Genomic DNA, 26,199 nt, shown 5'->3' with positions numbered 1-26,199 from the left:
CTGGTCTTGGGGTTCTTGGCAGCAGTGGTGGCTCTCGTGTGCCCCCAGAGCATGTGACAGGAGCAGAGGTGGCTGGAGACTGCTCCTAGAGTCTGTGAGGGAGGCGGTGGCTTGCCTCCCTCCAGGCGGCTCCTGGAGCCCGTGCATGTGGTGTCCTGCCCTCTGTGAGTGCACACAGAGAAAAAGGCTACAATGGCGGTCCCACCCCTTCCCTCGTGCACCCCCAAACAATGGCGCCTGGCCTCTAAGGCAGCCCAGGCTTTCTCCCCATACACCATCAGTTGCAGTCGCACTAGATTCCAGCCGCCCCAGGCTGTTTCTGCACAGCCAACCCCAGTCCTCTCCCTGGGTCTGATCTCCAAAGCCCGAGTTCCGGCACCCAGTCCCCACCCGCACTGGTGGACCTGCATCTCAGGCTGGTGAGTGCAGGGCGGCAGCACTGAACAGACCATCTGTGCAGTTTTCCCTCTGCTCTGGCTGCCACAAACCGGCTGCTGCATTCTCCTCTGAGTCTCTGAAGCTCCCCTTCTGTCCCAGCAGATCTCCTCACCAGTGAAGGGGCTTTCCCGGGTACAGGAACCTTTCCTCTTTCATAGCTCCCTCCCAGGGGTGCAGGTCCCATCTCGATTCCTTTCTCATTTTATTTTTTCCTACCTGGAGGTTACCTGGAGATTTTCTTGCCCTTTCAACAGTCTGAGGTCTTCTGCCGGTGTTCAGTAGATATTCTGTGAGAATCGTTCCACATGTAGATGTATTTTGGATGTATCTGTGGGAGAAGGTGAGCTTCACTTCCTACTATTCCACCATCTTGACTGCTGCTCAGAAATGTTCCTTTTTGAAAAAGTACTTCCGATGCTTCTTGTGCCTTACCATTAATTAGAGTAAAATGATGACACCTGTGAAAGTGACCCCAATTCTACTTTTCTTACCAGACACAGCTGAGAACTCCTTAGAGAAGGAATGTGTCTAATATAAATGCTTAACCTTATACTCACAACTGTTACTAAATGCTCTTGCTTTCATATTCCTGAAAACATCAGCAGAAACTTACAGACGCTGAACCAAGTATACACTACTTAAACATGTTAAAGGTAGGTCCTGCAAGATTTTTTATTTTTAAAAAAATATTGCATGTAATTATACAAATTTTTCCCTTTTAAGAGAGTTAAAAGTATGCAGGGAGTTGCACTAATACAAGAAATTCCACTTTTCCTTTAACAAATTACACATGTAGACTTTCCTCACTTATTAATATAATATTAAGTAATAAAATAATCTTACTTGTATTTGGAAAAGAAGAAATAAATACCCTCTAGTTGCATTAGGTTCAGGAATCAAGCTCAATTTGTTTCCAAGACTTGGAAGAACTTCTTTTGTACTGTTCCAGTTCCTAAAACAAAAATATGTATTACTTGCAAAAAACTTAAAATTTTAAAACTAGGCACCTTAAAACTGCCTTAGCATTTTTTTGGGTATAACAGTGTATCCTTTATAACATCATCATTCTCCAAATTTCTTGCCAACTGTTTTATAAATAATTATACTTAGGATTTATTTTCTAGAAATGCAGTCTTCAGAGTTTCCGTGTCACCAAAGCAGCACTTGGAGATGAATTTATTAAAGTTTCAGACAAAATATACACTATATAGTATATACAAGTTGTTTTTCAACTAACAAAATTAAGCATTTGGCATACTTTTAAGTATATAAAAGTGATCTTATTTTTAAATGTTTGCTGTTCAACTCTTGTCAAATTGTGGTTGAAGTCAGCAAGGTATCAATGTTTAAAATGTACATATCGTTTGACCCAGTGATTGTACCTTTAGAATTTTATCAATAAGTATAATAGAGAAGAGCAGAAGAATAGCAATAGAAGGATATTCACTGAGCTGTGTATAGTGGCACACAATTGGAAGTGGCTTAGACATCTCCCAGTAAGGACTGATTAAATACATCAGTGCTCATTCACACTTGACTTCATAGGCAGCCAGCAAAAACAACAGTGGTCTTATGTGCCACATGAAAAGGCAAATAGGTGGAGAGAGGGCAGGACACTTCCATTTTCTGTTATACACTTCCATGTCTTAACTTTTTTCACAATGAGTATATGTTCCTTTCACAATTCATAAAACAGAGATAACTTTTAGTGGGGGTGAATATCCTGCATGAGATGACTGACCTGCAAAAGGGATCATCTAAGGGGATTGCCTCCTGGCCTCTTACATGTTGTTCAATGTCTAAGTGTACAAAGTATATTATTATTTCAGATAAGCAAAAAGTGGTTACTCTGCAAGATAAGGCAATCACTGCCCTTTGGCTAACATAACAAGTTCATTTTCGCTAGGAAAAGAAAATTAGATTCTCATTTTCAGAAAAAAATTGCAGATTGTCTCTTTCATACCTATACTCTAAGTTATTAAAATTTAAATGTTGAAAGTTTCAAAACTGTATAAAGACTTCAGAAGGATTTTTTATAGTATTAACTCTGAAGCAGTCTTTATAGCTTCGTTTATTTCTTCTAATGAAGTTAGCTCAGTTCACCAGTTATCTTACCAGCAACTTATGGTTTCAAAGATTGTTAGCTCATAAAGAGTAAACAGTAATCAGTTATCACAGACTTTCTTTAATTGAATTATTTTTACCAATGCTAATGGTGAGGGCATTGCTTTGAGATTCTGTGCTAGTAGTTTCTCTCTTCTACAGACAGCAAACTGAGAGAAGATATAAATTTAAAGTTTTGGATATTAGAATGTCAAAATTTGGAAATGGACATCAATAAAATAATTGAGCATCAACTGGTAATCATTAGCATGACTTTTAAAGCAGAAGCATAAAATTATGTTAAGGTACTACATGTGCAACTAAAATCAATTCATCTACTAAAATACCATGAATAAAATACTATGAAAGAAGCAAAAGTAGGATATTATAACTTTTCAGGTGAGTTAAAAAAAAAAATCTCTCAGTCAAGAGAATGCAGAATTAGTGAGGTACAAGGGTTGAGTAAAGAAAGATATTGTGGGGCTGCTTTCCAGTTCCACTCAAAATTCATATGGTTTTAGGTCAGTTAGGGAAGATGTATTTGAATGTGAAAACTCATGATGCTCAGAAATACTCTAGGGCTTTTACAATGTGTGTGTGTGTGTGTGTGTGTGTGTGTAAAAAAAGGGCTCACTATCTAATATAAACAGATACTCTTATCAACGATGGCAGTTAGTCATTGACTCCTAGATAAATATTAATTCAGAGATGACTTCCAACTAATCTCTATAGCCAACCTGCACACATAATAAGGGTTACATGAGGTCATTTTAGTGTCCCTACAACATGCCTCTTACTTTGCTACAGCTAAAACACCCTCTAAATATGCATGACATATTTTTCAAAAGTCTTCTGTACTTAAACGTTTTGCTTACTTATTCTAGAGCCCCCGAAGGTGAAAGGCTAGTGCTGAGAAAAAGACGCTGGCCCCCGCTTGCAGTGGGTGGTTGCTTTCAGGTTATCCTTGCAACAATGTGACTGCCCAAGTTACACAGCTCTGTGAATCCCACCTGAGAGGTGGTCAGGGCATTCAATTTACTGTGCTTATAGTAAGGGCATGTCCTGTACAGTGACTCATTTTATCAAACTAAAAGGAGATCTGGGAAAATCTAAATATTGGACCATGATGAGTTTACCAACTTTTGCATTCTTACATTAGACTGTGTATCACAAATGGTGCTATCTGGCATATATGGAAAGCAGTCTCCACTTTTAATCACTTTCCTGAGAGACTCTGGGTTTTGTCAACTGCGTTTGTGTGATTTCAGTCCTTAATTTCTCTGATACAAGAAAAGTATAGATACTTCTAAATGTCCTAATAAAAAAACAAAACCTTTTAAATAATCCCACAAACAAAAGAATATTATGGAAGTGTCTCCCCAACAGTGAGGTAGGAATCACTTCCCATCTTCAACATAAAGTAAACTGGAAAGTCCAAAAAGGATATGTGAACACCAAGTCATCTCTGGGTGGTAGAATGATAGGTGATTTTTAGTTCCTTCTTGATGCATATCAAAAATTTTTAATATATAGTGAAGATGTACTATTTAAATAATTTTAAAAGTAAAAAATTAAATAGAGAAAAATTTATGGAATTCTAAGGATATTTCTGTGATAAAACTTAAGATGAAATAAAATAAATGTTTAGGATAATACCTGATCCTTCTGAATTCTCATTTCATCAACTTCGCTTTCAGCATACTGAGGGTCTCTTGCAGGGTCCTTGACATCTTTTAATGTGTTGATACTCTGAAATCACAATTCTTCAAATCATTTCATGCCCATAGCCCAAAACCTTCAATGCAGGGTTATCAACTACCCTGCAAGCCAAGTTCTCGTTCCTCAGCTGGCCATCACTGCTGAGGGTCAGTTCAAATTCCCCCAGGTCCTCTCTCCCTCGTCTTTCAGATGTTGCCTCTCCCTTCTCTAACAACCAGCGAGAGCTCTGTTTGGAAGCAGAGTGAGAACTGTGTCTTACGCATCTTTTAAACCCCACAGTGCCTCATATACAGTAGATTTTTAGCAAATGTTTAATTGATTTTTGAGCATGTGAGTAGAAAACAAAGTTACTATAATAGGCCTGCTGAAACATTTCCCAGTAACTGTTGAATAGTGCTGAAAATTCTTGCTTTAAAAGAATTAGAAATATATACCTTTGGTGGAAAGAGCTTCTCATACACTTTTTTCCACAATTCCATTGGTGAATGGGCATGAAACTTTCCAATGTCATTGTCAGGAACGGGAGGAGATCCTAAAATTGGAAGTTTTACTCCAAATGACTGCATTGACTAAAAAACATTACAAACTCTATCAATAAAACAGATGATACTTATAAAAATATAAATCTTAGATCACTCATTTCTCCTTTCCTGTAGTCACTATTAAAATTTACCCCAACTCAGTGTAGCAAGGCCACTGGGGCAGATTCTAGTACCAGAGGAAGAGGAGATAGAGTAATGAGTAAACTATAATTCTCTTTCCCCACATTTAAATTGCTGCTTGGCAAAAATATAAAGTTTGATATTCTCATGTGTTCATGAATGTGTAAGGAAACAGTTATTCTTATGTGCTAATGAGTAGAATGCAAATTGGGACAGCTAAATCAGAGAGTAATAAGGCACTAGTGAATACTATGAAAATACTAAAAAAGGTCACACTCTATTAACCAGCAATTCCAGTTTTGGGTGTTTACCCTAGAAATACCTGCATACATGCATTAAGGATTAAGGATTTCACATGGCTGCATCACTTGTATTAGTAAAAAATTGGCCACAACCGAAATGTCCATCAATAGAGGTATAGAGGTATAATGAACTAAATTACTATGCACAGCCATGCTCTATAACACTACCCAGCAGTCAAAGTACCAAACAGACTTACATGTAGCATTAATATGGAAAAAGGAAAACTTCAAAATGATATAGAATGATACAATTATATTAAAACAAATAGTTTTTTCTAATGGTACTGATGAACCTATTTGCAGGGCAGGAAAAGAGATGCAGACGTAGAGAATGGACTTGTGGACGCAGTGGAGAAAGGGGAGTGTGGGATGAATTGAGAGAGTAGCACTGATATATACACACTACCATGTGTAAAATAGATAGCTAGTGGGAAGCTGCTGTATAGCACAGGGAGCTCAGCTCGGTGCTCTGTGATGACCTAGAGCATGGGGTCATCATATGGGTTGGGGGCGGGTGGGAGGGAGGCCCAAGAGGGAGGGGATATATGTATACATATAGCTGATTCACTTTGTTCTACAGCAGAAATTAACACAACATGGTAAAGCAATTATATTCCAATAAAAAAAAGATATGGTACATATATACAATGGAATATTACTCAGCCATAAAAAGAGTGAAATAATGCCATTTGCAGCAATGTGGATGGACCTAGAGATTATCATACTAAGTGAAGTAAGTCAGTCAGAGAAAGACAAATATCATATGATATCATATGTGGAATCTAAAAAAATGAGGCAAATGAACTTACTTACAACACAGAAATAGACTCACAGACTTCAAAAACAAACTTCGGATTACCAAAGGGGTAAGGTGGGGGAGGGATAAATTTGGAATTTGGGATTAACATATACACACTACTATATATAAAATAGACAATCAACAAGGACCTACTGTATAGCACAGGGAACTCTACTCAATATTCTGTAATAACCTATATGGGAAAAGAATCTGAAAAAAGAATGGATATATGTATATGTATAACTGAATCACTTTGCTGTATACCTGAAACTAACACAACATTGTAAATCAACTATACTCCAATGTAAAATAAAAATTACATTAAAAAACAAAAAAAGTTTTTTCTATACCACATTCACATATATAGAAAATGGTCTGGAATATTAAACTTGATCCTAATATATACTATTTCAAGATTTTATATGGAGAATGTCTTTAGGTATTGCTTGTATAAGTTAAGTTAATTTAAAATTAAGTTAGGGCTTCCCTGGTGGCACAGTGGTTGAGAATCCGCCTGCCGATGCAGGGGACACAGGTTTGAGCCCTGGTCCGGAAAGATCCCACATGCCGCGGAGCAACTAGGCCCGTGAGCCACAACTACTGCGCCTGCGCGTCTGGAGCCTGTGCTCCACAACAAGAGAGGCCGCGATAGTGAGAGGCCCGCATACCGTGATGAAGAGTGGCCCCCGCTTGCCACAACTAGAGAAAGCCCTCGCACAGAAACAAAGACCCAACACAGCCAAAAATAAATATACATAAATTTTTTAAAAGTCCCTCTTAAAAACTGCCAAAATATATACCCTAATGAATACTGCCTTTCAAAATGAACCTGAAAAATAAAACAATTACAGTGTTTTTAAAAAAATTAAGTTAATATGAAAAATTTGAAAATATGCTGCCACTTCTTGGCAATTTTCAACCCACAGTCTGAGATTTGTCATTCTTTCTATTCTAGCATCTACATTGTTCACTAAGACTGTTTCACTCTTGATCTTTCAGGGCCTCCTTACCACTTTGGTGAGTAAGACACTGATATAACCCACTGATCTTATTTAGATTTCCCAAGTCTCTTCCTTGTCCTCGTTTGTGTGTATTTGTGTGTGTGTGTGTGTGTGTGTGTGTGTGTGTGTGTGTGTATTGTACAGAATTTTATCACCTTTGTAGGTTCATATATCCACTACCACAGTCAAGATACTGAACAGTTCCATTCCCAGAAGGATCCCTTGTGTTGCCCTTTTATAACCACACCTACCTCCTTGATTCCTCCCCCTACCTCCCTACCTACAGTTCTGTCCCTAACCTCTGACAACCATTAATCTTTCCTCCATTTCTAAAATTTTTTCATTCCAAAATTTTATATAAATAGAATTATATTGTACGTAACCTTTTCTCATTGGCTTTTAAAATTTAGTATAATTCCCTGGAGATTCACCCAAGTTGCTGTATGTATCAATAGTTTGTTCTTTTTTATTGCTGAGTAGTGTTCCATGGTAGGGATATACCACAGTTTATCCACTTACCTGTTGAATGATATCTGGGTTGTTTCCACTTTTGGGCTATTACAAATAAAGCTGTCATGAACATTTGTGTACAGATTTTTATGTGAACATAAGTTTTCATTTCTCCCACATAGATGCCCAACACTGCAATTTCTAGGTCATTTGGTAGCTGCAAGTTTAGTTTTATAGGAAACCATCAAACTGTTTTCAAGAGTGGCTGTACCATTTTACATCCCCACCAGCAATGTATGAGTGATCCAGTTTCCTCACATCCCCTCACAAGCATCTGGTGTTATCACTATATTTTATTTTACCTATTCTATTAAGTGTGTGGTGATATCTCATTTGCATTTCCTTAATGATTAATGATATTAAACATCTTTTCATGTGCTTATTTGCCATTTGTATATCCTTTTTAGTGAAATATCTGGCCATGTCTTTTGCATATTTTCTTTCTATCTATCTATCTATCTATCTAGGCTGCACCAAGTCTTAATTGTGGCACATGGGATCTTTAGTTGCGGCAGGCAGACTTCTTAGTTGCACCATGTGGACTTTTTTTTTTTTTTTTTTTTTGGCTGCATTGGGTCTTCATTGCTGTGCATGGGCTTTCTCTAGTTGCAGCGAGCGGGGGCTACTCTTCATTGTGGTGCATGGGCTTCTCATTGTGGTGGCTTCTCTTGTTGCAGAGCACGGGCTCTAGGTACATGGGCTCAGTACTTGTGGCTCACGGGCTCTAGAGTGCAGGCTCAGTAGTTGTGGCGCATGGCCTTAGTTGCTCCGCAGCATGTGGAATCTTCCCGGACCAGGGCTCGAACCCGTGTTCCGGGCACTGGCAGGAGGATTCTTAACCACTGCCCCACCAGGGAAGCTCCATGTGGACTTCTTACTTGCGGCATGTGAACTCTTAGTTGATGCATGCATGCGGGATCTAGTTCCCTGACCAGGGATTGAACCTGGGCCCCCTGCATTGGGAGCGTGGAGTCTTCCCCACTGGGGAAGTCCTCTTTTGCATATTTTCTAATTGGATTTTTTTTTTTACTGTTATTTATATATTCTAGATACTAGTCCTTTGTAAAATATGTAGTTTGAAAATACTTTCTCCCAGATTGTAGCATGTCTTTTTATCCTTTTCACATGGGCTTTTTTTTTTTTTTTTTTTGCGGTACACGGGCCTGTCACTGTTGTGACCTCTCCCATTGTGGAGCACAGGCTCTGGACACGCAGGCTCAGTGGCCATGGCTCATGGGCCTAGCCGCTCCGTGGCATCACATGGGCTTTTAAGAGCAAAAGTTTTTAATTTTGATGGGGTCCAAGCTCCATGATTTTTAAAAAATTTATTGTATTTATTTGATAGCACTGGGTCTTAGTTGCAGCAGGCGGGCTCCTTAGTTCTGGTATGTGAACTCTTAGTTGCTGCATGCATGTGGGATCTAGTTCCCTGACCAGGGATCAAACCCTGGCCCCCTGCATTGGGAGCGTGGAGTCTTAACCACTGTGCCACCAGGGAAGTCCCTCCATGATTTTTTAAATTCAGTATTTTTCAATCCTTTTCTGACCTCCAACTACTTACATGGGCAAAAGATTTCCATCAGCATTATCTATCATTGCAGTGATTCTCACTGCTAATGAAATTAAATTGGTAATAATAAGTATTATAAAAATCAGTATTTATAATCACTCATTAATACCTCTATTCTTTTCATTCCAATTCAATCTACAATCTCATGACAAAGATCTCTACATTTGAAGTCAAGTCAACTTTAGCTTGTAAGAGTAACGGGGGATGGGAAATAAAAAAGAAAATTATTGTCTATTAGAGTGTTAAAACCAAACTACGCCAACCCCAGCATATAGAGTTGCTAGGCCTGAGAATCTCCACAATGAAAATAGCTTCTGTGAGAAGATAAGGAGCTTGCCTACATAAACGCTTGATATTTCTTTTGCTTCATGAGTCTAGGACATCTGTAAGTTTAGGAAACACATCCCATTGGATGAGAGGCAATTTTTCATAATGAAAAATTAAGGCATACCTAGTTAGTGCAACTGTGTTCTTTTTGATTTATTCCAACACTTGAATCTCAGATTTTTCATCATTGCCCATAATATATAGCTTTGAATTTCCTGACCACTCTATGCTTCTGGTTTTCTTCTAAACGCAAGGAGCTAAAATTTAAAAGTATCTGGAAATCAGTGAGGGAAAGAAAATACATGCAAAATTTTTAGTGGAATATAGATTAGAAATCTATATATAGATTTCTATATATAGATCTATATATAGATCTATATAGATATAGTGGAATATAGATTAGAAATCAGTCTCTTATGTGACAACATCCCTTCCATCACAAATATGTCAATGTGATGCATTTTGCATCAATACTGTGTATACAAAGAATAACAGCAACAATAATGAAACCGGAAATGATGGTTAGAGTTAGGAGATGTTGGAGATGAAGTGAACAGGGAGTAGGACAAAATCAATAAGCAATTAAAAAACCACTGAACAATCTTAATAAGTTCACCAACCTATTTGACTTAAAGAATCCAATCCTGCTGTGACAAACAGTGGTTTATTCTGATCCACACATGTTGATTTGCTACATGGATAAGAAGAAAAAAGAATCCAATTAAGTTTAGCAACCAAATATCCTGCCACTCTCTATGGTAAATACAAGAGCCAAGTTTTATATCTAGCCACTGGTGACAGCATTGCTCAAAATGAATGAATGAATATTAATATGATTCCAAAAATTAAAGTAGAGCACTAATAAATGTATTATAGGAGAAAAAAAATGATAGACGCAAATTACCTCAAATCAAAACCAAGGAAAGTAGCAAGGTTAAGAAAAATAACACACTAAAATGATTGATTCCACTTCTAATCAATATAAAAAAGTGATAATAGCGGGAAGGCTACTGAAATGAGGGAAAAGAAGTAAAAGAAATCAGGGAAACAAGTATAATAGTATCATTGTTTAGTCTCAAACTAAGTATTATATAACATTTTAGTTGTAAAATTTGATAAATATTTAAACAATATAAGAAGCAGGAGACAATATGAAATTATCTCTAAGAACAGTCATCTGAGGCACTTTCCTGGTCAAGAAGCAAAAGACTTGTGAGAACAATAATCAGATGAGACAATAACAGCAGCCAAAAAAAAAGATAAAAAGATATTTAAAAAATATTTTAACAGTACCTTTTGTCAATGCCAAATGCCAACTGGTTAATAACTCCACGTATTTTTAGTAATAGAGCTTCTGATTTACTGGTAAACTAGAAAGAAAATTAATCAGGAGAATAAATTACATGCTCTGCTTTCAAATCACAGAAACAGGTAAAATAAATATGGCTTTGAACAAGTACAGATTGCAGAGAGGAATACTATCTATTTGTCCAACAATACTTGTGTTTCAGTAAGCAAAACAAAACCTTTGAATAAAGGGAAAGAAAAATCTCAGTAAATTTGTTTTAACTTACTCTTCAAACTTCATGAGTGCATGATAATTGAATGGACTTGTTTTTATGCACTGATCATTTCCGCTACTCCCACAAATGGATCGTAATCATTGCCAAACTGCAATCTGGTTGGTTAAAAAAGTAGGAGGTATGCATCATAAATAACTTTTTCATCTAAGGGCATATGACTGTCTTCAAAGCAGTTAATGTGGGAGTTGCAGATTAGTCCAACAGATACTGATACTCACTAAAACCATTTTTTAACTTCTCTTCTGAATTGCCTTTGGAACCTGCAAAATAAGCTACTGAGTATTCTCAGTGGTGGTCTATAACTAGAATGATCATAACCAGAACATTTTAGAGAACGAAACGGGGTGGCTACTATTAATCATTAATCTGAGAAATCAGGTGAAACTAGGACATATGGTTACCCTACAAATCTTTTAAGACTAATTTGATTTTTGGAAATACCAAAGTCACCCAGCCAAATAAGAATGACCAAGATGTATGAAAGTGGGAAAAACAATCTTGAACCAAAATGAGATGTAATTATAATGTACAGGGTTCAATTTTCAGGATAATATTCATTCTGGATTAAGAACAGGCTCCAGGGAAAACATTCAAAGGAGAACACTCATGTGAATATATAAGATTTTATTTATTTATTTATGCACGCATGCATGTGGTACATAGGCCTCTCACTGTTGTGGCCTCTCCCGTTGCGGAGCACAGGCTCCGGACGCGCAGGCTCAGCAGCCATGGCTCATGGGCCCAGCCACTCCACGGCATGTGGGATCTTCCCGGACCGGGGCACAAACCCGCGTCCCCTGCATTGGCAGGCGGACTCTCAACCACTGCGCCACCAGGGAAGCCCCTGATACATTTATTTTTAAAAATTGAAAAATTTTAGGCTTCCACTGAGACAATTTTCTAATATGAAAACTTTAGTTGAATTTTAAAAACACAAGTTTTCATCATCATCATTATTATATTATCTATTATGTTCCCTATATGGCGAGGAAAAAAACCTCGTCACAAATGTCTTTCATAGGACGTGGGAAGTTTTCTAACTCAACCCCACCCCCATCTACTGCATCAACTGCCTTGAAAACATCCTCCAGAAATAGCTGTAGAGCTTTTACTTATGAACTCAATGCCTGGGAACTCATAATCTCCAAAAGCAACTCATTCCATTTTCAGATAATGGTAGCATTAGAAATTTCTTTCTTAATTTGAACTAAGCTCTATTGATTCCTTGTTGTTGACTCTAAGAAAGCAAAGAATATATTTAATCCCTTTTCCGTGGATCAGTCCTTCGAATGTTTGAAGAGTGTTATCACAATCCCGATGCCAGAATATAATTTTATACTGTTCCTCATACATCATAATTCTAAGTCCCCTAACATCCTGTTGGCTCTCCACTGAATCTGGTTCTACTTACCAATGTTTTTGTTTGTTTGTTTGTTTTTGTTAACTTGATTAGATTGCTCATACTATCAAACCAGTATTCTTGACTGAATTATAAAGGATAAACTATAGTGTTAAAAAAAAAAAAGACTGCTGAGTATCATTGAACCTTGTAAAGCAGTACCCAAGTCTGGGCTGTAGGGTTAAGAGTGGAAGTGAAACTGAAAGGTGGGGCTTTGATAACTCTGGCTGCTTTCTTCTTGGTGTGGGAAGCTAGAAAAGCTTTATGGTTCCCCTGGTGGTCCAGAGTGCTCTTATAACCCCAACCTCTGAACCCTCTGGCTTACTGAAAGCTGAGATGAAGGAGTCTCAAATCCTTTCCCTAGTCCCTGACCTTCTAGGGTCTTTTGAACCATGGTTAACTGCAGACCTGCTGTGGCCTGGGTTGACCTGACTTCACCTAAATTTGTATCCGTAAGACCAGACTGGCCCTGATGGATCATCAAATGGGATCTGTTCCTAAAGAAAGATAGGGATTTCCCTCAGCGAACTAACCAGAAGTATGGGGCCTTATCTAGTGGTGAAAGTAAGAAACTACAAGATCCATGGTCTTTGCTTCTGTACTCTGAATGAGTAATTTACTTTAAATTCGTCATATCTTTTTCAAAACAATAAAGAATATTTTTGTGGTTGCCAAGGGGGGGAGGTTGGTGAGGGAAGGTTGGATTGGGAGTTCGGGATTAGCAGAGGCAAACTATAATATACAGAATGGATAAACAACAAAGTCCTACTGTACAGCACAGGGAACTATATTCAATATCCCATAATAAACCATAATGGAAAAGAATATGAAAAAGAATTTTTAAAAAAGAATATTTCCAAAGTACTCTGTCAACCTAATATGTAAGCAGATACAGTACAAACATAAAAGGTAATGATTTTTAAGAAAATACATAATAAAATATATTTGGAGCATTGTGAAAAGTATAAAAATTTTAAATACAGATCATATTTATTACTTTTCATCTTAATATACTAGCCACGAAGGCTGGGGCCTAGGCCATGTTTTCTACAGGTTCCTCTGATTTAGAGGGAAAAAGAGACCATTCAAATGGGAAGAAAGTTTTTCCTTTTTTTTTTTTTAATAAAAAATGCGTTTATGTTTTATTGTGTTAGAGGATATCCAGCAACATTTGGTCCTGCTGTGGAAGATGATGTAACAGTAATTATAAGAACCAGCCTTGGGCTTCCCTGGTAGCGCAGTGGTTGAGAGTCCGCCTGCCAATGCAGGGGATGCGGGTTCGTGCCCCGGTCCGGGAGGATCCCGCATGCTGCGGAGCGGCTGGGCCCGTGGGCCGTGCCCGCTGGGCCTGCGCGTCCGGAGCCTGTGCTCCGCGGCGGGAGAGGCCACAGCAGCGAGAGGCCTGCGTACCGCAAAAACAAAAACAAAGAACCAGCCTTTACTGAACTTTGTGTCAGACCCTGTGCTAAGCATTTCACAGTACTCGGGCTACTAATCCTCACAACAACCCTATGAAGAAGGTATTGTTTTGTCCATTTTACCAGGAGACTGAGGCTTCAGTGAGATTAAGTGACTTGTCTGAGACCACATATCTAGTAAATGGTTGCCCAGGCAGCATGACTCCCAAGTTCATATTTTTAACCTCTACAACAAACAGCATTTAAGTTTTAAAAAAATTGTTAGTCTTTTTCTCTTTTCTTTTAAGAGAACATAGATTCTAATTTTTAAGGGGAAACTAAAACATAAATAAATAAACAACCAATTTATCTCTTTAAGATTGATGGGGGTTTATGGCTATTAGAAATTTAGAACTTTTGCTTCAAAGAAATGGTAGGCCATCTAGCAGAGTGTGTTCTAGAAATACATTATAAACACTCTGTAACAAGAGGGTTTTGAGGCAATGGGAAAGGAGAGAATGACATGCATTAGTAAAAGCATTAGCATTCATGACTGTGCACCAAGCTGCTAATCTTTCCAAATTTGTTACTGTCCGTTCAAACCCAAAGGATAGGAAACGTACAAACCATTAATGATGCTCCGTAATAATGTGCAACAAATCGAAGTGTCTTGCATATTACCTTCCTCTTCTCAGAGTCAAAATCCTGAAGAAATATGTTATTAAAAAGAAAAAAGTTGAGACAACTAGTGTCTGTAGCAGAAAGGTGCAAATTATTCAATACAGAAATAGATTTTCTTATTTATTTTTTGGAACATACCTTGAGTAGGATTCCATTACCTTGGCATTTGTTTCTATAGAGAGCTGAACAGTAGCTGCAGCCTTCTAGAGCTGCAGCTACCAGATCTTTCCTTGTTTAAACACTTAGCTCAATAGAATTTAGATATAAGCACACATTTTCTAGTGCGGAATACCCCAAGGATTCTCTGACAAGCAAAGATAAGAAGAAACCAATTTTCTACTTTCTTAGATTTAAAAGTTGGGACATAGGCCCTGTCCCTTGGTGACTGGACTGGATTCAGTTTCTAAATCTTCTGCCATATCCCCATTCCACTGTATTTACTGTTCCTTACCTATTTTCTCTTTCCCAACTATATCCTCTTTTCCAAAATCTTTAAGATGTGTGACCCCTTGACCTCTCCCTCTCAGAGTCATTTTTCTCATTTCATTATTACTTTTGTTCCTCTCCTATAAAGCCTAGGCATGCAAGTACAACAAGCTCAACTAGAAGTGGAAGAGCTTACCTGAAAAATATCGTATTTACTTCCAATTATGACCAGAGGAATTGGAAATGGGTCAATTAATTCACGATCCTGTTAACAAACATATTTCATTGATTCATTATAATTGTTTATTACTATGTATTCATCAATTTCCACTTATATCATTTTAAATCTTCCCATAATGTTGACATTGTTTGCTTGACACAGAGGTTGTTTCAATATTGAATTTCTTAAACTATCAATACATTTCTCAAGCATAAAACTAGAAATGACAATTCCCTAAACTATGATATTTATTCTTCATGTTGTATCCTTTTATTTTCTTAAATATGTCACCTTCCTGGTTTTTTTTTTTATTATTTCGTATTAACTGTTTGTTACAATAACATTTATACATGGGAACCATAAACTATCAGTTTTGTTCTGATATTACCTTTGTAAAACGCACTCACATAAACTCTGGGCAATATAAAATACTGCTCTTGGTTTTCTAGAAGATGACATTCATGATTGTATATAAAGGACTTACTTGTGTTATCATATTGCAAGTTTATAGTTTAATTAATTATCAGATGATAAAAAGATATTGATTATGTGACAGACACTAAATGAATGTAAAGTATAGTGACGGTAAAGGTTGTTAAAATTCTATTCCTTGCTTAAAATTGTAGTCTTACCTAGCCTTTGCCAGGTGACATTTGTACAACCGGGTTTTTTATCTTCATTTTACAGAGATTATAAAATCAGTATCAAACTACTACTTTAAAACTCTATTCCTTTTGATTGGTGTAATATGCCATAACAATCACAGTAGATGTCTAACAAGAAGACATATGAAATCTTTTTCCTTGTTTTGCCCTTGCTGAGGTTTTATTAAATTGCTATAATTTTCCAGTGAACAGGTTCATCTACATGAAATGAATTTCAACTCATGCATAAAAATCTAAAGAAGTTGTTTGTGATGTTATCTTTAACTGTATATGGGGCTAAGAATTCTAGGGATAATCCCAACAGTAACTCACTGGATGGTCCTTCTGCATATTGCTCCATATCTTCTGTCTCATTTCAGAAACTGCTTTAGCATTTTTCTTCCCCAGTTTCAGCATCACTTTATCTACATGAAGTTTTGTGGCTTGCAACAGATTTTCCATGGTGGGCCAAAGGTCATTAGGTTTCGAAAGGTCCAAAACAAGAACAATAGAAAATGTCCTAAAGAAATAAAAACATGTTTCAAAAAAAAAAAAGAGTCAAAATAATTACTGTTTGAAGCCATACTATACCGAAATTTATTTTCTAAAAATAACACTATAGTTTAAGAAAAAAAACCCCAGCAATGTCCTAAGAAAAAAATGCCAGAATTATAGCCTTATTTATTCTAGTGCTTTTCCCTAGTGATATTTAAGTGTCACAACTGAAGTTTTTGTTTGAACTAGTAATAATCCAGTTCAAATAATCGGCAAGTAATTGGGTCCAACAATGCCATATTTAGATCCACTTTTGCTGTGTGCTCCAAAGAAGGGAAGCAAAAATAATAATCACAGCAGCAGCAACAATGCAACAACCTGGTGAAGGAGAAGAAAACAGATTTACTGATGGTCCTTGCTAGGAGGACTACCTACCTTATTTACTCTTAACAACAACACTTCCTAGAAGATGTTATGACGGCCATTTTATGGATTAGAAATCTGAGGCACAGATTCATATAACTAGTAAATTGTAGAGCTGGTATTTACATCCAGAGCCACGTGCCTTTCTGCTGTACCTTGCTGCCTCTCTGAAAGCACACCCTTGGCCACCACACACACCACCACGGTGACCACATGCATGTGTGCTCATGTTCATGTAAATCTAACCTCAGCAACAACAACCCAATTTAAAAAGGGCAAAGAACTCAAATACACATTTCTCTATTTAAAGGTATACATATGGCCAATAAACATATGAAAAGAGGCCCAATATCACTAATCATTAGAGAAACCCAAATCAAAACCACAATGAGATACCACTTCACACCCATTAGGATAGCTATGATAAATAAAAGTAAAAATAAACAAAACCCCCCAGAAAATAACGAGTGTTGGTAAGGATATAGAGAAATTGGAACCCTGGTGCATTGCCAGTGGGAATATAAAATAGTACAGCAGACACTGTGGAAAGCAGTACAGTGGTTCCTCAAAAAATTAGAGGATCCTGCAATTCCACTTCTGGGTGTTTTGAAATCAGGGACTCAAATAGATATTTGTATACCAATGTCCATAGCAGCATTACTAACAATTGCCAAAGGGGGGAAATGACCCAGATGCCCATCAGTGGGTTAAGAGATGAACAAAACATGGCATATACATACAATGAACTATTATTCAGCCTTAAAAAGGAAGGGAATTCTGATACATGCTACAACATGGATGCATCTTAAAGACATTATGCTAAGTGAAATAAGCTAGACTCAAAAGGACAAGTATTATATGATTTCATTTACATAAGGTACCTAGAGTAGTCAAATCATAGAGACAGAAACTAGAATGGTGGTTGCCAGGGGCTGGAGAAGGGAGAAGTAGGGAGTTATTATTTATTGGGTACAGTTTCAGTCTGGGCAGATGAAATGTTCTGGAGATGGATGGTGGTGATGGCTGCACAACAACGTGAATATACTTAATGCTACTAAACTGTACATTTAAAAATGGCTAAAACTGTGAATTTTATGTTATGATATGTTACAATAAAAAACGAACAAATATAGGAGTATTTCAGAAAATGGTCATAATAAGTATGTAGAACCATAATCATGGGCCAATATGTTTTTGATCAACAGGGCAAACATTCTGCTAGTAGATATAGCAAGGAATTATAATACATGCTAGTTATAATATAGTCAAGTTATTTTGCTTAGTTTGAGCAAATCAGCTGTGTTGTGTAATTAAAGCAGAACAGTAGCTAAATTCTATACTATAGGTCTAAATCCAGAAAGTAGTCTTTTTAGACATTAATTAGCAAGATTTTCTATAAAATTATTGAGCCATTAAATTCTCTAGCCAACTACATCTATGTCATTTTAATAAGCTCAGAACCAGTTTTGCTTAATTGTAACAGAATATACATAAGTGAGGATACTATATTTTCAGAGTTTTAGTATGGTTAATGTTTAAAAAAGAGAGGACTATGGTTGAACTTTTTTTAACTGCGGTAAAATATATATAACATAAAATTTATCATTTTTTCCAAATGAAAATAACTTTGTTTTAAGCAAAGGAGAAATGGATTATTCAACTTTTTTCTAAGATTAAGATTTATGTTTCCAGTGCACTGGAAATATCTGTGTTACTTTTACCTTCATAGCAAATGACAGCTAAAAACATTTTTTTTAAAACACGACCTTTTAAAACAGGGAAGTGGACCGCAGGAAATGCTCTGTTACAAATTATCTAAGGTCTGTGGAAATGTTCAGTGCATCTATAATTATTCTATGAACAGGCATCTTAAAGATAAACAGTATCTAAGAGCACTGGTACGGCTGCTGAGGTCGCTGGGCTTCGTCCAACATAAGGAAATTATATGTCAAATTAATTCCAGCCACAAAACACTCTGAGATTTGCAGCTACATGAGGAGTGAAATGCTTTCCATGAATTCTTCCATCACTCAGCAAGCTACTCTGGACCCAGGCCTATGGCGCCCCTGCCCTCTGTTCATCATAACCCTGACCCCTCTTCTCTCCTAAAGCAGGCTCCAGCTGCCCTGGGGTTCCAGGCAAAGAAGACCAAGGACTCACAAAGTGAGGCATTAAAGAAACTGGAGAGGTTTGGCTTCCTGCAGAAACCAGAATTTCTACAAGCCCGTGAGGTCTAGAGAAGGGAGGTGAGGTAATATGGCAAGGTGAAGTGCAAGTCAGGGCCAGGTAAGAGCTGCTCCCGGCCTTTTCAGTCCTGCCAGCCTCAGGCCAGGCTGGCTGGCAGCTCTGGGTCCTTCAGCTCCTCCCCGTCCGCACCATCTCTTCACAACCACACCACCGTGAGCTGCCCGAATTCCCAGGCAGCTTCGATTATTTGTCTCTGTTAAAGGACAAATGAAAACTATACAGCTGTAAAATCCCATGATTCTGAAAAGTAATGTCAGGGGAAAACGGTGGTTATAAGTGAAAAAGCAAGATCTAAATCTATATACATACAATATCCCATACCTGTACAAAGTATATTTATGAACACTGAAAACACTGAAAGAAATACCTCAATATGTTGATAGTTCTTTTTCATGTGATTGAGGATGCTTTTACTTTCTATGTACCTTTCAGTATTTTTCCAAGTTTTCCATATGAGCATACATTACGTTTGTAATAAGTAAAAGACAGTAAATCATATTTCTTTAAAAGAAAAAAAAATCACTGGACAAATAAAGCCAACATTACCGGCTAGTTATAGAAAAACAATTATCCTGTTAACAAGAAATAATTCCATACTCTAAAGATCTTAATGGCTGAAATTTAACAAATAATTGTCAAGCCCTTTGTATTTGGTCCAGGCAGCAACAACCGTTTGTGTTAAACTCTGACAGGAGTAAGATATTTCAGATTTAAAAATTTTGTTTTCCTTAGCTAAGATGACAGTTTTCCACATCTGATTTGGCCACGTGTGGGAGTCACTGTTAGGAAAACACCACCAAAGAGTTTGAGGTTTTCCCTCAGGTTCTGTTTCTTTTAGGTCAGCAAATAAGAGACTTTCTTCCTCCTCTGACTCATAGACTTCCCCTGGATGACGCTTCAATGGTATTAATTAGCATTAAATTCAAAGTAGACATAATGTCCAGCTGCAGGAAAAACTCAGGGCTGAATTAGCTCACGCTTGGATGGATGTTAGAAATCATTGTTTTCAAATTTATTTTTGCCAAGTGAATTCATTGCCCAAGTGTTATTTGACGTATTTTGTTTGTTTGCAGGCTTGCAAAATATGTTACTAGTTGGAATGCCAACTATTTCACTTCAGCACAGGCCAGAACCTTGGTTCTTTTAAAATCTCTGACAGCATTACAGTTTAAGCACATAGAAAGGAAGTGAACTGTAGGCAACATAAAACCGTCCCTGAAAATTCTGGTTCACAAAAGCCTACTCATATTCATCCTGTGGTCTCCACTGGATACTTAACTAACAACTGTTCCTGGAGCTGGCCACACTTACCGTAAGGTGTCACTTGTGATTGGTATGCTGATTAAATCCAGTAAAGAGGTTCCTCCACCTAGTTCCCAAAAATGAGCAATATCTTTTGGCTGAAAAAACAGGGTTTTTTCAAATTAATGTTCTTTGATGTTTTTACATTTTAAATAGTTCTTATATTTCATTAGTACCAGCCAGTAATAATTATGGATACAAGATATTATAGTCCTCAAGACCATTTCTTGGCAATTTTTTGAAAGTTAAGGAAAGGAAATTTTTTCCTTTCTCTATTCCATCCCTCAAAATGCACCAAAACCTCTATTCCAAAGAACAAAAATGAAACATTAAGAATGTACATGTGTACTAAATGCCCTAATTCTACCCTAACCTAATAGAAGACATTAAACAGTGCCCCAATTCTGTAAATATCACATGTAGCGGACACTCACTCAAATTAGAAATAAAATTAACAAATTGAACACATTTGGAATTATCTTTTTGAAAACAGTTATAATTTTAGATAGAAATAAAACAGTTGAACAGGAAAACATCCTAATTGAGGGAGGCAGAAGCTCACAAAATAAATCAGACACACAGACAAGACATGAGGAAACGGGAAGAACAGGTGGCAGTCCGGGCTGCAGACTGGGATTTCCCGGGCAATAGTATATAAGCAGCTGGTCTGTGCCTGACTTCCCTGGGGAATGTGACCGGCTGGCACTGGCCATACAAGCGGTAGGTGGGGGAACAAGGAGAGACTCAACAACTGTTTCCCTTTTCAGAGGACTCCAACACTAGGGGATTGAAAGGGTTGGGCAGCCAAAGGGCTGGGTAGCTTGGAAATAAGACCATCTATTCCATGACAGCTCTCCTACACCACCAGCTAGCTGATGGCATCTCTGCCTCTGGCCAGATACTAAGGAACCTTCAGGACACCAAGATTGTGTGAGAAGCTGATAAAGCTCTTCCACTTAGAACTTTTAGGAGACATTAAATCTGAGAAAGATGTGAAGCCCATCTTTGAATGAATATGGAAAAGGCCAACTTGATAGCACAAAGTTTAACAGAAACAAATAGGTGAAAAAGAATCACATGAGTTTTTATGTGTCTAATACCATGAACTTGGAAGAGGCAGGTGGTCATTAAAGCAGTTTTAGATGAATATATATATTTTGCATTTCTGACAAGTTATCTCAACCATTAAAATCGTTTTGCGGTTGCTATTTGAATCATTAATGTTTGTGGGGGAAATAAGTTTGCATTGGAAAATCTCCCTTGATTCACAACTGGATGAAGAAAAGTTTTTAGAGCTCTTAAAAGTTAAGCTTATGAAAGTTGTCTCAGAGTTTCCCATGAAAAGGATAATTCCATTTCTAGGCTTATCACTCATGCAAAATTCATGTGAGTCACAAAAATAAAGTCCTCCCCCATCTCAATATATTACTTTTTTTCTTTTCTCTTTTTAATTTCACAGCTTTAATAACCAGCTTGGCATTGGTGAATCCAGGAAGCAGCAACAGCCCATTTTAACTGTTTATATATACTGTCTAATAATCAAACACTTGGACTGGATCAATCTATAAAAATTTGCCTCTGTTATGGGAGATATGGGACCTTCTATTGTATTCTAGATTGTTCTTCCGTACATCTAATTTTATTTTTAAAAGACCTCTTTTTCATATGAGAACTCCAAAAGAGAATTCCATTTAGGAATTTGTATTCCTCTAACATACACTATAAGTTCTCCCTGTACCCTGAACAATGTCTAATTTTCCTCTAGATACACTAACACAGTGAAAACAGGATTATAGCCAATTAGGGCCTGTGGTCTCAAATAGCATTACCAACTTCAAGATGTATTTGTAAAAATGCTAATAATCTGGATTTTGACCAGTATTTTTTCATAAATATTCCACAGGTCAAATTCATATTTTTAGCAGATTTTTTGGAGACAGAAGATAACTCACGATGTTATTCTCATTTGAAAGAAGAAAATATGCCAAAAAACTGTACAATAAAGTTACAAAGGAATCCAAGCATTTTAAGACATAACAAATGAGAAGGCCAAAATATTTCCCCACAGTTAGGTTGGCTTCATATGTGCTGAGTTGCATTTAAGTTAAAAAGTACATAGCTATGAAGTGTACAGCTGGATATGTGCAATGATTGTAGGTAAGATGGAAAATATAAAATACAACGTCAGTATCCTCACTTCTCCATGTATGTGTAGCGCAGCATCACCAAAAAGACACTCACTATGTTATGTCCTTTTGCTCTCCTTCCATATGTATATTCCAAGGCTAAGGTTGGTTTTGGTGGCTCATCCCTGCACAATAAAAGACAGGTAGTATTACCATCATGGGTGGAATTATTTTCTTACGCTATCATCTTACCGGATTTATTTTTGCTTCCTCTTAAAAACTTTGATTAGTAGAGAAGTTACACCTTGTATAACACATTGAGATAAAAATGATTAAGAATTTATACAAAAATTAAATAAGCCTTCAAAATACCATCTTTAGTAGCAACTGCAGAGCATAATGGCACCTGCATGTAGTGTCAGCGCCTAGCAACACTGTTGGGGGAGTAGAGAAGGTGCTGGCAGTGTTGGTGGCCATGTTAGGGCACAAGCTCTCTGCATGCAGGCCACGTGGGAAGCACTGACAGCAGGTTTGTGCTCAGCCTTGATGTGGGGAGCTGGGAACCTAATGACTATCAATTTAACGGCAACATCAATGAAAGACTTTTATACAGTTCTCAATCTGAAATCACGGTTCAAACGTAGGCATCATTTAGCTAATGAGAGCTAGAAACAAACAAGACTTTCCTTATCAACTTCCTGCAACACCTACCAATCATAATCCTAAATCTTAATCTGGTGGCATGCTTCTATGGTATAGAGGATTAGGAAGTATATAAAACAAATGGTAACATGCACAGTTTAAAGACCAATAATGTGCTTCAAAAGTAAACCCATGAGAGGGCTTCCCTGGTGGCGCAGTGGTTAAGAATCCGTCTGCCAATGCAAGGGACACGGGTTCAAGCCCTGGTCTGGGAAGATCCCACATATTGCGGAGCAACTAAGCCCGTGCGCCACAACTACCGAGCCTGCGCTCTAGAGCCCGAGAGCCACACAACTACTGAAGCCCACATGCCTAGAGGCTGTGCTCCACAACAAGAGAAGCCACTGCAATGAGAAGCCCACACACCGCAAAGAAGAGCAGCCCTCGCTCGCAACTAGAGAAAGCCCACGCGCAGCAATGAAGACCCAATGCAGCCAAAAATAACAATAAATAAGTTTTAAAAAAAAGTATACCCATGAGCAATTCGAAGATTGTAATTAATGTTCAAACAGTCATGAACTAGATAGAACTAAAAAGTTTAAATATCAGAGTAGCAGAGCCAAAATAAGCAAGTACTATGGTAGACTGAGTAATTATGTTAATTTCTCCCCCCAAATAAGGAAATCCAATATTAATCCTGTACAATTTCTTTTTGCTTGTTGTTGGTTTTATCTTTAAAGGAGATTGTAAAAGCCATAATAAGGATTCACTAAGAATTAAAATATTTTGTTTCAGCCTCAAAATTATTCTCTTTCCATATGTCTTTTAGATTCTAACTTGCCCTACACAACAAGAAAAAGCAAATGTAGTCTAGAGGTTAACCTAACACTTACCTGTCAAGACACCTTAGAATAATAGTAGTCTTTCCCTGGAAATTCAAAAAGAAAGAAATACTGTGTTAATGTCATCCACATGTAAAATTTTATTATTGTTCATAATTGTGGCCCAAAATAGCTTTTTAATCACTTGAATGATAAATTACCTGGAAACTAGAAACTAGAAACTTTCAGAATTATTCCTAAGTTTGATGAGTAGAAAAAGTTAACTGTCAACTTTCCATCAGAGTGCAACTACACTGCTATTATTATAATTATAAAGTCCCGCAGATGACAAATACTAGCAAATCAAACCTCATTTTAGTGGTCAACTTGGCAGCTGTCTTAAATTTTCTCTCTACTCATCAATGCTAATTACTGGATAAGCTGATGATTAGTGTCTTCTAACATGTTTTAATTCCAATTTGTTGAAGTGGAAATAAAAAAAGATAACATACAAATAAAGGACATGTTGAAAATATGTTCCAAGTAAGCAATCCAGATACCAGGTTAGAGTACTTTTTTGGGTTTGTTTTATTTCTAGGAGATATATTTATTCTAAATTTCTTTTTAGGAGTAAGGATATATAGGATGGCATATAGGATATCCCATCTCTGCCACTAATCATGAAACTTAACTTCACATCTTAACCAGGGACTGGCTCAGTGGTTTAAATCATTGTGTTTGTTTTCTTAAAACTATTTTTTTTAAACAAACAATCTCTTACAAGAAAATAGACAAAAGAGAAGCAAAGGGGAAAGTTCTACCGAAGGAAACCTTCAGGATCCAAAGAAAGCAGTGTGGAAAACTGTGGACTCTACCAAAAACACAGATTATTTTATTATACATGTTTTTTTAAGCCAAGAAGGCTATAATATTTACCAAAAAAAAAAAGATAATCATAAATAAATGACTCCAGATTATATCTGGGCTATGATCAAATTGAATGACTTTTTTTGGTAATGAGATATATGAATAATTGGAATAGTACTAAAAATATATATTATTGAAGGATATTTATTGGTAGGTGTTATATCAGAGTGAAAAACTAGAAACAATCTAAATGTCCCAAATAGGGAACTGATTGGCTATATTAATAACGGCAATCCGTATAATGGAATAACATGCAGCTAACAGGAATGATGACGTAGGAATATACATACTGACATGGTAAGACATGCATAATAGATTATGCATGACCCTGTTTTCAGTTAAAAAGCTTCTTTTCCTACTTCTTTGAGACGCACATACATATATAATATGCATAGATACAGAGAGAGAGAAAAAAATACAAAAATGAATCCAGAGAGACATCACATGTTAACAGTGAATGTTTCCAGGTGATAACTTTGTAGGTGATTAATTTTTTTTAAGAAAATAAAGATCTTCTAATTATCCCTTACCGAATGTGTACATGTAGAATATTTTTAAAGTTTTAAATAAATGAGGACTATAATACCTAAAAATTAATGTATTCTATGTACAAGAAAGTATACAGAATTACTGTATTTTAGAATTGGAAGGAATCTTAGATAATATCTAGCCAATTTTCTCAAGTTCTCATGATCCCATAGTGTTGATTTAAATTATTTTTATTATAATTTCATTTAAATGTATAAGACTACTTGGTGGAATTCCAAATAAACTCAACTCTGGGCACTGAAGTCAACTTTTAGATTACCATTAAAATAATGATCCAAATTTTAAAAATTCACTAGTAAACTGTTGCGCTCTGAGAATGCATCCACAGACCCCCGGGTTCCCTAGTCCAAGAAGCACTGACACAGTACAAGTTCATTTAGAGACTATCAAAATGAATCCCATCTTCCCTTCTATTACTTCAATCACAGCAGTAGAGTAAACAATTACTCTACTTCTCTTCTCTGGCAAGAGTCTTAGAGGCTTGTATCAGTCTACCCTCATGGGTGCCATCTCTTCTGGCTTACAGTCTCCCTCTCCCTCTCAGCTACTGTCGTTAGTCTTGTTAACTTCACACCCACATGGGCATGGGCAACCCACCTAAGACCCCGACCTCTCAGTCCCCTTTGCCTCCTCAAGAGACTTTTTCCTTCACTCTACTTCTGCTACATGTCACTTTCAAGGTTCTATCTTGAACCATTTCACTACTGGAAATTGTACCACTTCCAAAATCACACCAACAACACATTCTCTAACCACTTTTTTAGGAATCCCCACAGGAGTAACTCTTTAGCTTTAGTGAGAGGCCTCCAACGTCCATCCATCCTTCTGGGACACAGCTGGAAACAGAGGGGTGCTCAGGCTACCTGAGCACTGACGCTGCCCGGTG

General features: G+C 37.1%; 1 protein-coding gene across 2 annotated transcripts in view; it reads right to left on the bottom strand.

The window, feature by feature from the left end:
• Window positions 1-268: 268 nt before the first annotated feature.
• Window positions 269-26,199, bottom strand: part of DYNC2LI1 (dynein cytoplasmic 2 light intermediate chain 1) — a 45,822-nt gene continuing 19,891 nt past the window's right edge. The window contains exons 3-13 of one of the 2 annotated variants that reach the window (XM_082851791.1): window positions 23,910-23,944; window positions 22,490-22,559; window positions 20,258-20,346; window positions 16,115-16,301; window positions 15,114-15,182; window positions 14,438-14,515; window positions 10,725-10,801; window positions 10,052-10,122; window positions 4,695-4,792; window positions 4,198-4,290; window positions 275-1,390 (exon numbers count right to left, since the gene is read on the bottom strand). In XM_082851791.1, coding sequence (XP_082707917.1) covers window positions 1,328-1,390; window positions 4,198-4,290; window positions 4,695-4,792; window positions 10,052-10,122; window positions 10,725-10,801; window positions 14,438-14,515; window positions 15,114-15,182; window positions 16,115-16,301; window positions 20,258-20,346; window positions 22,490-22,559; window positions 23,910-23,944 — 930 coding nt within the window. In that variant the 3' untranslated portion in view covers window positions 275-1,327. Of the gene's footprint in view, window positions 1,391-4,197; window positions 4,291-4,694; window positions 4,793-10,051; window positions 10,123-10,724; window positions 10,802-14,437; window positions 14,516-15,113; window positions 15,183-16,114; window positions 16,302-20,257; window positions 20,347-22,489; window positions 22,560-23,909; window positions 23,945-26,199 lie in introns of both variants that reach the window. The other variant, XM_082851792.1, reaches the window with a different exon arrangement.

This window comes from Leucopleurus acutus (assembly GCF_964270905.1).
Source record: "Leucopleurus acutus genome assembly, chromosome: 12".
NCBI lineage: Eukaryota > Metazoa > Chordata > Mammalia > Artiodactyla > Delphinidae > Leucopleurus > Leucopleurus acutus.
The sequence above is the reverse complement of the archived record's forward strand: the minus strand, read 5'-3'. Positions and strand labels throughout refer to the sequence as shown.